General features: G+C 45.2%; 1 protein-coding gene across 3 annotated transcripts; it reads left to right on the forward strand.

The window, feature by feature from the left end:
* The first annotated feature begins 255 nt into the window (after positions 1-255).
* On the forward strand, positions 256-9,236 carry LOC123448108. Of its 3 annotated transcripts, none has more exons than XM_045124878.1 (9): positions 256-426; positions 1,267-1,385; positions 4,373-4,545; positions 7,623-7,716; positions 7,914-8,024; positions 8,145-8,234; positions 8,554-8,639; positions 8,741-8,805; positions 8,891-9,236. In XM_045124878.1, exons 1-9 carry the CDS (start codon positions 318-320, stop codon positions 8,998-9,000), a joined length of 957 nt encoding a protein of 318 aa, XP_044980813.1. In that variant the 5' UTR covers positions 256-317; the 3' UTR covers positions 9,001-9,236. The 3 variants fall into 3 exon arrangements, with proteins under 3 accessions (XP_044980813.1, XP_044980814.1, XP_044980815.1); XM_045124879.1 differs by having other exon boundaries at positions 257-426; positions 1,270-1,385; XM_045124880.1 differs by having other exon boundaries at positions 257-426; positions 1,288-1,385.
* Positions 9,237-14,356: the final 5,120 nt, after the last annotated feature.

Genomic DNA, 14,356 nt, shown 5'->3' on the forward strand with positions numbered 1-14,356 from the left:
GGAGTCATGTATCTTACTCTTTGCTTCGAGTTTCGCCTTGGGTGGTGGTTGGACACGCGGTGCTTGTTGTTGATGACTCTACGTGGTCGTTTTATTTATAAGTCAGGCTCATGTGTTTTCTTAAAAAATGAACGTAGCGTGTTAGATTTTCTTTTTGTTTTTTTGTTTTTTGAAGGAATAGATTTGTGTGGTTAAAGAAATAATCGAATGATGTTTTTTTTGACGTCAACAATTTAACGATGTTGTTTTTCGCGTGACGCATCTGGCCACCTGTCCCATTGCAGAATACCGGTGTCCCAGAAGCAATTTACAAATCCATGGCGTCGACCTACCACTACCGCCTACCATATCCGCTCCCATTGACTGCTGCATCTCCAGCGTTCTCATCCCGCTGCCGCTTCCCGATGGCCTCCACCGCCTCCCTCGGTACGTGCCCAGAGTTTTTCTCGCAAATACTTTTCGAACCTCTAACTTGACATAGCGAAATTGGGCTGCAACTGTGAAGACCATGGCGTGTTAGATCAGGCAGGGTTGTTGAAATCGGGAAGGGGCGTGGGCTCGATTAGTTAGAAATGTGCTAAATTCAGCAATTCTCCAGAAGTAGTTCTTGATTCAAGATCAGTTGGAACTTCGCACGCAAGAAATAGCGCAATGCGCCAACGGTTTCCGGGTTTAGGGGGTTCCCCGATGCAATTTCTCATGATAAACATTGACTAGGTGCTTATTTTAATGCCTGTTTAGGCTCTGTTGCGATTTACTTCAAGGGGAAGCTGTAGTGAGCACCCTTCTCAATTCAGTTCTATTGCATATGATATGACTCCATATGCGCGCCCCTAATTCTCGAATCAGACTTTTGCACCGCTTTATAGATAAATCAAACAAGCTCATACAACAGACTCAAGTGCGAGAAAATAGAAATAAGTCTGCTGGGGCGACAACTCAAACATGCCCTAATAAAAAGAGGGGAAAAGGCCACCAAGTGGCCGATAAATGTACAACTAAGTGCGAGAAAATAGAAATAATTCTGCTGAGGCAACAACTCAAACACGCCCTAATAAAAAGAGGGGGAAAAGGCCACCAAGTCGCCGATAAATCTACAGCTAACAGGCAGGGCAAGGTGACGAGCTGCCACCGTCATCGTGTCCATCATGCTGCCAAGCCGGTTCTGATCCCGCTGCCTAGAAAGCGGGTGACGGCGCCCCTAATTGACAGGGCGCCTGTTTTAATGTATCCTCTTTTTTCTTCAATCATTTTCTTTGATGATAGCAGGAGTATCTCATGACGCAGGAGTCACTGTGTCCACATCGGAGAGTGTTGGTCAGAATGACTTGCTGATTGTCGGGCCTGGTGTACTTGGTCGAATCGTAGCTGAGAAATGGCGACAGGTAGGAGAAGTATCTTCCTCGCTAAGTGGCTTGCCTGTTATTTTTGAAATATGAAGAACATTCCTCATACCATGTTGAGCTGATGAATTGATTATTTTGTTGAGAGGTTTGAATTTTCCAAGCGCTAAGGCCAACTCCACCGCGCGACCCCAAACGGACGTCTGTTTTGCCAGGATTCTGTTCGTATGGGTGGGGAGATGGGGTCGTGTCCGGCCCTGTCCTGGGATGCGCTTGCCGCGCGTCCAGCGCGCGGCCGAATCCGTTTGCCCTATCTTGTCCGCCTCCAAAAGAACAACGCTTCAAATGCCAGCGGCCTAGTTCACGCCGGCAACACAGCCAGCGGCCTACACGTCCTCGCCGGCAACACAGCCAGCGGCCGGCAACACAGCCAGCCTCCAAAATGAATAGTTTTGTTCGCCGGCAACACAGCCAGCGGGCGGCAACACAGCCAGCCTTCAAAATGAATCTGTTTCTCGCTGGCACACAGCCAGCGGCCCAGCGGGCGGCACCCATGCCAGCCTCCAAAAAAGAACGGCCACGTCCGATCGGATGACCTAGTTCAGGCCGTCGGCGTCGAACATCTCCTTCTGTTTGGCCTCGAACCAGCTCCTCGTCTTCTCGCTCATCTTCGTCAAGTCCATGCTCATGATCGCAAGGGTCACCTCCTCCGCTTTGGTTGCGGCATTGGTGGCCTCGATGTCAAGCTGCCTCTTCCTGGCCTCGACATTGGCGGCCTCGATGTCGAGCTGCCTTTGCCGGGCCGGCTGCTCCAGGTCGATCTTCCTCTTCTTGGCCGCCTCCTCCATCTCTAGCTTCTTCCTTTGAAGCTCCAGGTATTGCTTCATTTGCTCGTCCTTGTTTTGCCGCTTCTTCTCATCCCTCATGTCCTTTTGAGACATCATGCCATGCAAAGTCTCATGCAAGGCCATGGATGCGGCATCACGTATGTCGTCCACCTTGGAGTTGGTCTTGCCCCTCGGCCTCTTCAACGCCTCGCCATTTCCACCTCCGGCGAACTTGGCCGTCTTCTTGCCTCTCTTCTTTTGAAGTTCACGATATTGATCCTTGAACTTAGGGCAATCGTTGATGTTCGTCCAACAATGCGTAAGCGTGAATGGCTTGTCGTTGTGCCGGGCCTTGAATGCTTCCAAAGATTGAAATGCCTACACCACATGATCAACAAAGATTTGGACATGCAAACATATACAAGGCCGAAGCAAGGAAAGGACTAGGATGAGGAGAGCATACCATGTCCCCAATGCCGAGACCACTCACAGGCCATGCTTCAATGCTCTCCAATGCGGCGCAATACTTGTTGCACTCTTGTTGGATGAACAACCACCTCTTTTGAATCGAGGTGATGCCACGGTCGCTTGTGATTTGATAGGGCTCAAACATCTTCCTTTCATGGAAAGTTTTGTGGATTCTCGTCCAAAAAACTAGGCCCTTTTGTTGCGCGCCCGTCCTCGGATCTTGGCTAATCTCCATCCAAGAGTTGCAAATCAGCTTGTCCTCATCTTGGGTGTATGAACCCGTGCGAATGCACTTCTTCTTCTTTTGTGCTTCCGCTCTTTGGGTGAGCTCGTCGATGAACAATGGCTCACCACTAATATCAATGTCATTGACTTCATCTTCATCGCCATCACCTTCGCAATAGATGTCGTCGTCTCCATGCCACGAGTCACCATGGTCATAGTCCGCACGGTCGTCAGCCTCTTCATCGGCAACGAACTGGGCGCAGCCATCCTGACTTTGGGTCTCGTCGGGATCGTAGGCAGGGACATGCCCACCGTTGTAGATCACGTCCTCCATGAACTGGTCGTAGGTGTCGTCAATCGGTGGCATTGGTGTTGCCATTTCGTCGAACAGGACGCGGGGGGACGGCATAGTGCCCGCAAACGGCGGCCGTGCTTGCTTTCTTTGCATCTCGACGGACGCCCGGCCGCCGCTGCTGGACCCAGTTGCGACGTTGAGGTCGATGCAGGCCGAGGGGCGTGGGGTGGAAGGCGCGATCACCCTCACGTCCGGGGAGCCCAAGAAACGGGTGTGGGCGTCGTGCCTTGGCGGGGGGTAGCCGGGCGACACAGCCGTGGTCCACGACGTCGGCGACTGGCAGTGCGGAGACCCGACGACCGACGAGCCTGTGCTCGCCGGGCCGACGGCCGCTGCAGAGAAACCGGCCGGACGACAAATGCCAAGCATGAGGAGGGCGTGCGCTTTGTTGACGATGGTCTCCTTCTCCTCGACCTCGATCTTGCGCCGCGCGGCCTCCATCGCATCGCGCTCGGCGATGAACTTGTGCGCGGCGGCGTTGTCCTTCACGACCGCCCTTCGGTTCCTCCTCTTCGCCGATTCCGCGTCCAACTTGGCGATCTCCTCCGGCGTGCACTCCGCCTGCGGCTTCCTTGGCGCCTTGGCCTTCTTCTTCTTGGCCATTCCTGGCTGGTCGACAGCCGGGGTGCCGGAATTCTGGTGGGCGTCGGCCATGGACGGGGGAGAGAGAGGGAGACGGCGGGAAGTGGGAGGGTTTGGGGGGAAATAGCGCCAAAAGGGGCGGTGGTGGGTTTTACTTTGTGCCCCCGACTGGCGGGCCAGGGGCGGCGTCCGCCCGTCCGCGCCTGTCCGTTTCACCCCAAAATCGACGCAAAGTTGGGCCGGGTATGGGTCGAAAACGGACACAAAACGGACAAACGTCCGTTTGCCCCAAACGGACACGCGCGGACAGGATGGGGTCGCGCGGTGGAGTTGGCCTAATGAAACAAAACAATTTCATAGCATGTTATCATTTCTTTGGTGGCATAAGGAACTATTAGTAAATATGACCCTGAATATCTTTTCTTTGGAAATCGATTACTTTCTTTTTGTTTGATGTTCACCATATGTACCTTTTCTGTCTGTAAAACATAAGGATTGCATGCTTATAATATTATTATTTTTGCCTGCTTTATAAATATTGTAAAGAATTCAAGCATTAATATATCTTACAGGAGCATCCAGGTTGCAAAATTTATGGCCAGACTGCAACCACAGATCATCACAGTGAACTAACTAAAATTGGGATAATTCCCTCCCTGAAGGGACCCAGAGCTGATCAGAAAGTCCCATACGTTATTTTCTGTGCTCCTCCATATCGTACGGATGATTACCCTGGGGATCTTAGGTAACCAAGGTGTATGATCTTTTTTTTTTTGCATCTGAGAATAAACCATAAGTTTTTTCACATACGTTTAACTATTATCACATTATATTTGTTTTGTTTATATGATGGTACATCATGGCTGGATCTATCCTGATAAAAAAGGAAACCTCCAAATCTGCATGCTTATAATGTATGATTAGCTTTTGTCGACATGCATCTAAAAAATGGGTGTCTTCTACAGAAATAGCATATGTTCTGGATATAGGAAGTACTAGCAAAAGGGTCCATGCGTTGCAACGGGAGAAAGAAATACCACACGGCACATGCTCTTAATTTATAAAAAATGTCTATAATTTAAGAATTTATAGTTACGATACAAATAAAGATGGTCTTATCCTACAAAAATGCAGTTCAAAATTTCACAGGTCTTCTATTTTAACACGGCTTGCATGTAGATTTAATACGTACAAAGAATCAGTCAAGTGACCTTCAGTTTCATCTCTAATCCTGATTTTGTTGACGTGTTCATTCCCAACCCGGATGAGTACCGGTATGAAAGAAAGACGAATAATGACTTATTTATTAAGATTGCACCCTAGATAGTATTTTTATTAAACGTTTAACAGATAAAATAATATCATATTTAAATTCTACATATTTTTCTAATCAAATTCCATGTATAATATGTTAAATTTGGAGTTACGGTTTAAAAGATATGAGTATTTAAAAAAATATTTAATATATACTACGAGTTTAATGTCATAAACAGTAAGGGCTTTTTTGTAAAATCACCTCGATGGGTTTTCCGACGGAAGCGATAGCCTCTTTATTATTATTAGGTAAAGATATAGCACGTGGTTACATATGAATACAGTTTTTTGGAATTTTTCTTCATATGTCTTGAAAATAAAAAGCTAGCTGTTATTATTGATAATAATAGTTGATCAGAAGGAGCTCAAGTATTTTTCCGTTCCGATGAATACGGCATATTTCGTTTTGTTAAGACAAGACTTTGACCAACAATTTCTCTTTTAATATTTGATTTATGTGATACAAAATCGCTATCATAACAAAGTACTTCTAAATACGAATCCAGTGACACAAATTTCATGGCATATAACCCTGTATTTATGGAGTAATTATTGGTCAAATGCATGTCTTAACGAAACAAAAATACGCCTTACTTTTACAAATGGAGGGAGTAGATGGTATGTCATATTAGAGATGCCATTTATGGCATTGGGTTGTTTTTATGAAATCATGCATCTGATGTTTTCATTTTATCTAATCCTAGCCATTGAAGATAATATGTGGTTTGTATTCATAACCCTTGTGTTATACTGCACCCTAACTAAATTAAATTCAAAGAGAAAGAGATAAATACTATTTGCAGGGACTGCACATGGATACAGTGGGAAATTTGACTGCCTTTTTCTTGGTAAAAACATGGTTGAGGGTTGCTTTTGTGCCTCCATCTATTTTGTTGTAAGGAACTTTGGTTCTGAGTTTTCCCATCCCTCCTACAGAAATTTGTGAAACTGAAGCTTATGTTACAAACTTCATAACATAAATTGGTCTAGACCTAACGTGATATATATACCTTCAAATGATCAAGACGCTGAAAAAATTGAAGTTACATACATAGAAAGAACAATGTACTAAAAATTGGATATTTAGTAGGATGTGAGAGATATTATTCGTAACACCATCTTTGCATGGTACTGTGGACATATACATGAATCCAATCTATTGTGGTGGAATCTATACTACTAAATGGAGAAACCAGGAAGCTTCCTTCCCTCGTATGTGTACCTTTGTATATCTGATTTATCACAAATTGAGAAACATAAGATGGAATAGTTCTCGACCTCTAGGAGTCTGAGCGGAGGTGTTTTTTCCATTATGTCTTATCACTCAGATATATGCTTTTGTAGTTGGTTTGTTATATCAACACAATGCACCATTCGAGATCGTTTTTTTATAAATGTGATTAGACTATGTACGAGGACTGCTAGCTTTGATAGTGATTTATACTGCAATGATAATACATGGGAGATGCAAATTAAATAATATTATATTACTTTAAAACATGACATGCACTTGCATGCATGTTTGTTGAGCAAGCACCAAATAGTGTATGAAGGACAGAAGGACATGTACAACATCTTAGACCCTGTTTGGTTCCAATAAGTCAGGTGACTTATAAGTCAGGTGACTTAAAACCAGTGACTTATAAGTCACCCTTGTTTGGTTGTCACCTGACTTATAAGTCACCTGACCACACCGGCGACCTCGTCACTGGACCCGCGCTCTGGACGCCGCCCGGCACGACGGCGCTGTGGTCGTCGTCGACCTCGCCGAAGAACGGCTCGCCGGAGTAGCGGAGCATGCAGGCATCGAGCCAGACGACGGCGTCCTTCTTGGACGAGCACAGGCGGTGCTGCAGCCGGCGGGACGGGGCGGGGCGCGGCGGGGCGCTGCAGCCGGCGGGCGGGGCGAGGTGCTGCAGCCGGCGGGGCGGGCGCGACGGCCGGCGGGGCAGGGGCGGGGCGGGGCGCGACGGCCGGCGGGGCAGGGGCGGGGCGACACGGCCGGCGGGGCGCGGCGCGGCGCGGCGCGGCGCGGCGCGGCGCGGCGGCCGGCTGGCGGGGCGGGGCAGGGCGCGGCGCGGCGGCCGGCGGGGCAGGGGCGGGGCGGGGCGAAGCTCCTGCCGGCCATGGTGGAGACCGGGCGGCGAGCGGAGGAGGCAAGCCGATCCGGGCGTTGGGCGAGGCGAGCCGAGCGAGCTCGCGATGGAGCTCAGCGGCGGCGAGGGCAGCAGCGGTGCGCGGTGGGGAGGGCAGCAGCCGGCGAGGCGCGCTGCGCGGTGGGGAGCGGATGGGGCGGTGGGCACGGGTGGGAAAAAGTGGTGGGACCCATCAAAAAGTAAGTGACTTATAAGTTTTAAGTTGGGGTATAGCAACTTATGACTTATAAGTTGGGGTGACTTATAAGTTAGGCCCTTTTGGCAAAATAAGTCACTTTTTGTACTTTTTAACTTATAAGTTGGTGACTTATTTGTAACCAAACAGGGCCTTATTTGAAAAAAACATGTGCAGAGTTGCTGCATCAAACTGGAGTGGGGAAGGCTCTTTCCTGTTTACATCAAGTACTGCCGTGTATGACTGCAATGACAATGGATTTTGCGGCGAGGTATAAGTTCAAATAGAATCTGAACTGCTTATTGTAAAACATTAAGGGTTTCTTATCCAGATTTTTTGGTAAGAAAAATATAGCTGTAAATGATAAATTGATCCTTAAGTAAGCTAACGTTTGTCGACAGCTTTTACTTTTTGGTGATGCTCTGGTATTTCCTCCAACTATCTTGATTATCCATTTCAATTTTGTAGGATTCTCCTTGTGTGCCAATTGGTAGGAGTCCTCGTACTGACATCCTTCTAAAAGCAGAAAATGTCGTCCTCGAGGCAGGAGGCTGTGCCCTGAGGCTAGCAGGGCTTTATATATCCTCACAATGAAGCTACTTTTTATTCCAAACATCAAGTATTTTAAACTCTCTTTTTTCCAAATTGTACATCAGAGCAGAGATAACCAGTACAGTTTGTTTCCTTGACTTACCACACAAAAAGGATCAAGGTCCTCATGTTTTCTGGTTGTCAAAAGGGACTGTAGATGCACGACCAGATCTCATAATCAGCATGATCCATTATGAAGTAAGATCTTCTACTTGTTTATTAAATGATAGGATAGTCGCTAGATGAGTCTGTTGCAGCTATAATGTTTCACAGTTAAGAGAGAATTTACTTATCCAGTTGCAACATATGCCAACCCAACCCATATTTGATCAAACATCATCCTTGTCCTATTTAATTCCTCTTTACAATGTAAATAAATGCTCACAATGGTATCCATGCTTATCATTCTGTTGACATAATTAAATTCTATCAAGACGCCTGTTCTGGTGAAATGGTATATCAGGGCTATTTACTATGCTGTCTTTATGTATTTATCATCTATTTATGCTATTTGCAGGATGCTGCTTCGCTGGGGATTGCCATCATGAAGAGGAGACTTCGCGGCCGTGTCTTTGTGGGCTGTGACAACCAACCTCTCTCCAGGTCAGTACATCCTTCATCTTTTTCAGCTCGCTGGTTGCTCATCTAAGTTCAGTTTTGCTCTGCCTCGCAAGTGTGTTGACATGAGTTTGGGGGCTTTGCAGGCAAGAAATAATGGACCGTGTTAACAGGAGCGGGAAATTTGACGGCAAGTTTGAGGGCTTCACAGGTTAGTTGTCTAGTCTAGCTGTTTTTCTTTCTTGGGGGTTTTATTGCACAAAGGATTACAAAGTCTGCATCTTCCTTGGCTTCAGGGGCAGACGGTCCATTGGGGAAGAAGATGGATAATTCCAAAACTCGGGCTGAGATCGGCTGGGAGCCCAAATATCCTAGTTTCACAGAATTCCTTGGTCTCAGCAATTGACATCTTTGCCAGCTGCAATATTCCTCTGATTCCAGATATAAATCTATACAGACGATTTGATAGAGGATACAATCTGCATTATGAATTTCTTCAACAGTTGTCCTAAAGTTCCTCCTCATGATAGTGTAAGCATTGTAAGGCTATGTTCGGTTAAACCTCTCTCAGAGTGGATTGGAGGGGATGTTGGAAGATAGGCAAGTTCATGATTAATTTCACTAAATAATTAATGACTAAAACAGAAGATAGCATGCAATATTCTAGCAATCCGGCAGAGCAACTGAACATGCACAATATCATCGTGCAAGAAGCAGCAACTACAGGGATCAACATAAACAGATTACGAGTAACATACTGATCGTTAGTTGATCGTTAGTTGCAGCAGGAGCGACTGTGTTGACGATGATGTTGGTGACGATCATTTGTTGATGGCGATGAAGACGACGATGACTAGCACCGTCCGACTTAGACGGTAGACGACCCGTGGTGAAGAACTTGAGCAGTCGCGCAAAGCGCTTCCCAAAAACCTAATTCGTCCTCTCCCGGTGCAGGATTGCAAAGACGAACGGTTCCGGAGACCTGCTCTCTCGCACGCCGATGCACACTGTCGTTCGAGATGAGGTAGACTGTGATGGCGGCGCAAGTTGTGAGACTGAGGCAAAACCCTAGATTTTTCGGTGTATGTTTGGCCGACCATGGTAAGCAGTATATATAGGAGGACCAAGGTCGATTCCGTGTCGCAACCACGTCTCAAACCAACTTGGTTTCTAAGTCGTATACTTACCAGACAAGAAATTCTCAACTTGTGTGCCAAGACATAAAAAACAAAACGGCAAAAGGAAGCCGCGCCTCCGCAAGGCATCAGACCGGAATTCGGCGGACCATTCATGTGCATGTCGCACGTACGCGTCGCCCGGCGAGGCGAGCGAGCGCGCGTGTGGTTCTCTCCTTTCTGTTCTCAACACACACTTAGAGTGGTGGGGTCAGGTCCAACTCTTCCTCCACTAGCGATATGGAACTAAATTTTAGCACCACCACTTGCCATTTTATTTATGGGCTTAATTTGAGATTTCGGAATTTCTACATGGGCCAAGCCTATTAATTCTAACAACCCCCACCAGATCTCAAATACCCATTTAGAGATTTGCCTTTTCTCTTCACTTGTTTAATATACCAGTATTTCAGCAGAGACTGTTAAGTTGAACTTCTGTCTAGAACTTTAAGCTACATCCATTCACAACTTGACAATAGACTATGCCTTGAATTGCTAGTTTTGTGTGAACAGGTTTCACTCAAAGTCTTAATCAGTACATGGCTGCCAGTAGGCTACCCCGCGGTTTGGAGCATATACGTCGTACTCCCTGGTTTCTTCATGAGCTTACTAGGGATTACCCAAATCTCCTAGATTGCGACGTTTTACAATCGGAGCTCATATATGTGTGTTCTTTCAAGATTGCTATGTAGGACAACACCTTTGCTATAATAGACAATAGAATCACATTAAGGCATGTTGCCAACCTGCCTTACAACACTAAAGCCTTACAACCATGAGAATTTTGCATCTTCACTTAGAGACGGTCACTTACTACTCTCCTCTGTTAACCAATAGCTTGTTCTTCCCAGGTCCTAATTCACGGGATCTCCGATCACAAAGGTTGGGTTACTACTATGGTGTAACATCTATGGGTCTCATACCCATCTCCCTCGATGCAATATCTATCACATTTCGTGATAGCCCCTTTGTAAAAGGATCTGCCAGGTTTTTGTCTGTTTGAATATACGTCACAGTTATTACTCCGGAGTTCCTCAACTTCCTGACAGATTTCAAACGTCTCTCCACGTGTCTTGATGACTTTGCGTTATCCTTAGAATTATTTAATTTAGCGATAACCGTTTGGTTGTCACAATTCATAAGAATAGTCGGTACGGGTTTTTCAACCACATGCAAGTCCATCAAGAGTTCACGCAGCCATTCTGCCTCTACAGTGGCTGTGTCTAAAGCAGTTAGTTCTGCTTCCATAGTTGACCTTGTCAATATGGTTTGCTTGCAAGCCCTCCATGACACCGCACCACCTCCATGAGTAAACACATACCCACTTGTAGCGTAGAGTACATCAACATCAGAGATCCAATTTGAATCACTATATCCTTCTAGCACAACGGGGTGCCCTGAATAATGAATTCCGTAACTCATAGTACCTCTCAGATAGTGCAAAACCCTTTCTAGTGCATGCCAATGATCATTACCCGGGTTGGACATGAACCTACTCAGTTTGCTCACATCAAAAGAGATGTCTGGTCTTGTAGCGCTAGCTAGGTACATGAGTGAACCGACAATTTGAGAGTATCTTAATTGATCTCTCGTTTCTTTCTTGTTCTTTCTAAGTGTCACGCTGGGATCATAAGGTGTTGGAGAAGGCTTGCTATCCATAAAGCCAAAACGACTCAAGACCTTCTCAATATAGTGAGATTGCGTTAGAGTAATCCACTCTCATCCTTAATAAGTTTGATGTTTAGGATCACATCGGCTTCACCCAGATCTTTCAAGTGAGAACTCTTTGATAGGAAAGACTTGACCTCATTAATTGCAACAATGTTTGTACCAAAGATCAATATGTCATCCACATAAAAACATAATATGACACTATTTCCTTCACCATGGCGATAGTAAACACACCCATCAGCCTCATTAATGATAAATCCCACAGAAGTCAAAGTTCTTTCAAACTTCTCATGCCATTGCTTAGGTGCTTGTTTCAGACCATACAAAGATTTTAGGAACTCGCACGCCTTTTTCTCTTCTCCTTTTACTACAAACCCATCAGGCTGATCCATATAAATTTCCTCTTCCAACTCTCCATTTAGGAAAGTTGTCTTTACATCCATTTGATGAATGATCAGACCATAAGAGGCAGCCAGGGAAAGTAGCACCCGAATGGTGGTCATTCTAGCAACAGGTGAATAGGTGTCAAAATAATCTTCGCCTTCTTTCTGAGTGTAGCCCTTGGCCACAAGTCGCGCCTTGTACTTATCAATAGTATCATCAGGCCTTAACTTCTTTTTGAACACCCATTTATAACCCACAGGTTTACAACCATAAGGTCGTTCAGTTAACTCCCAAGTTCCATTAGAAAGAATTGAGTCCATCTCATTATGAACAACTTCTTTCCAATCATCTACATCTGGAGATGCATATGCCTCTTCAATAGACTTGGGAGTATCATCCACAAGGTATACGGTGAAATCATCACCAAAGGATTTTGCAACCCTTCGTATCTTGCCCCTTATAGGAGCTTCATCGTTATCCTTCTCATGGACTTCCTCGGGTGTTTGTTCAATATAATCATCAAATGTACTAGATTTAGAATTTAACTCAGAAGAAAATCTAGCAATGTTATGCATATCTTTCATAGGAAACATATTCTCAAAAAATGTTGCATCACGAGATTCCATTATAGTATCTACATGCATATCAGGAACCTCAAATTTAAGTAATAAAAATCTATAAGCAATGCTCCGCTGAGCATAACCCAGAAAAACACAATCCACTGTCTTTGGTCCAAGTTTGCGTTTCTTGGGGATAGGAATATTGACCTTTGCCAAACATCCCCAAGTGCGCAAATAAGAAAGTGATGGTTGTCTCCCAACCCACTCTTTAAAAGGGGTTTTCTCTTTATTTTTGTTAGGAACTCTATTCAGGACATGACATACAGTCAACAAAGCCTCCCCACCATGCCTTAGATAAACCAACAGTGTCTACCATGGCGTTCACCAAGTCAGTCAACGTGCGGTTTTTCCTCTCGGCAATCCCGTTTGATTGGGGCGAATAGGGAGGCGTGCTCTCATGAATGATATCATGTTCCTCACAAAATTCATCAAGAACTTTGGGAAAATATTCTCCACCATGATCCGACCTAAGACACTTGATCTTTCTCTCTAGTTGATTTTCAACTTCAGCTTTATAGATCTTAAAGTAATCGAGAGCTTCATCTTCAGTTTGCAACAAATAAACATACCAAAATCTAGTCGGATCATCAATCAAAGTCATGAAATATCTCTTTCCACCTTTTGTCAACACACCATTCATCTCACATAGATCAGGATGTATGAGTTCTAGAGGTGCCAAGTTTCTCTCTTCAGCAACCGTGTGAGGCTTTCGAGGTTGCTTCGATTGCACACAACTATGGCACTTAGAACCTTTGGCAAGTGTGAAATAAGGAATTAAACTCATACTGGATAGCCAAGACATCAAACCAAAATTAATATGACATAAACGAGAATGCCAAACACTTGTATCATCATTAATACTAGCACAAATTTGGTTTACTGACTTATTGCAAAAATCTAAAAGGGAAAAGCGGAATAAGCCTCCACACTCATATCCTTTGCCTACAAATTGTGCAAATCTCGACAGGATTACTTTATTGACTCTAAAACTACCTTAAACCCATCTCGACATAGAAGGGAGCTGCTAACTAGATTCTTGTTCATAGTAGGGACATGCTGCATGTTCCTTAGTTGCACGATCTTTCCCGAAGTAAACTTCAGATCCATCGTGCCAATGCCACGAACAGAAGCACGCGACCCATTCCCCATTAGGACAGAAGAATCCCTTGCGACATGATAAGAAGTAAACAAAGAGACGTCAGCACACACATGAACGTTGGCTCCTGAATCAATCCACCAAGAAGATGGTTGAAATACTTAAAGCACAATAGGTAAATTACCTTACCCATCAGTATTGCTAGCGGTCACCATGTTGACTGTCTTGGAGCTGGTTTTTCCTTTGCAGTCTGCATGTTCTGGGCATTCCTTGGAAAAGTGTCCGATTTTCTCACACGCATAGCACTCTAGCTCAGCCTTCTTGAACTTTTTCTTCTTGAAGGTAGTAGTCTTTATAGGCTTGTTGAAAACAGGCTTGTTCTTTCCTTTGTTCTTGTTCTGTGGGAACCTTTGTACCATGTTGGCAGTAGTTTGAACCTCACCTCCTTTCTCAGTAGTGTCTTTAGGCCGAGCTTTCTCTTCAACATCAAGAGATGCAATCAGATTTTCAACCGATATCTCCTGTCTCTTATGTTTCAGAGAAGTGCCGAAGTTTCTCCATGAAGGAGGCAACTTTGCAATCATGCACCTAGCCACAAATTTATCGGGTAGATCACACTTAAGGAGTTCCAGTTCCTTCACAATACACTGTATCTCATGAGCTTGTTCAACCACAGAACGGTTATTCACCATCTTGTAATCGTGAAAATTCTCCATGATGTACAGTTCACTGCTTGCATCTGTAGCACCGAATTTAGCCTTCAGTGCATCCCACAGTGTGTTTCCATCTTGTATGTGCATGTACACGTCACACAGA

The sequence above is a fragment of the Hordeum vulgare genome, chromosome 4H (assembly GCF_904849725.1).
Source record: "Hordeum vulgare subsp. vulgare chromosome 4H, MorexV3_pseudomolecules_assembly, whole genome shotgun sequence".
Classification (NCBI taxonomy): Eukaryota; Viridiplantae; Streptophyta; class Magnoliopsida; order Poales; family Poaceae; genus Hordeum; species Hordeum vulgare.

What these genes read in the sequence shown, in the direction of transcription:
- LOC123448108 (XM_045124878.1), top strand. Translation starts at nt 318, where the DNA reads ATGGCGTCGACCTACCACTACCGCCTACCATATCCGCTCCCATTGACT. An exon ending in GATTACCCTGGGGATCTTAG is followed by an intron (nt 4,546 to 7,622) that starts GTAACCAAGGTG and finishes AAACATGTGCAG; the next exon opens with AGTTGCTGCATCAAACTGGA. An exon ending in ACAATGGATTTTGCGGCGAG is followed by an intron (nt 7,717 to 7,913) that starts GTATAAGTTCAA and finishes TCAATTTTGTAG; the next exon opens with GATTCTCCTTGTGTGCCAAT.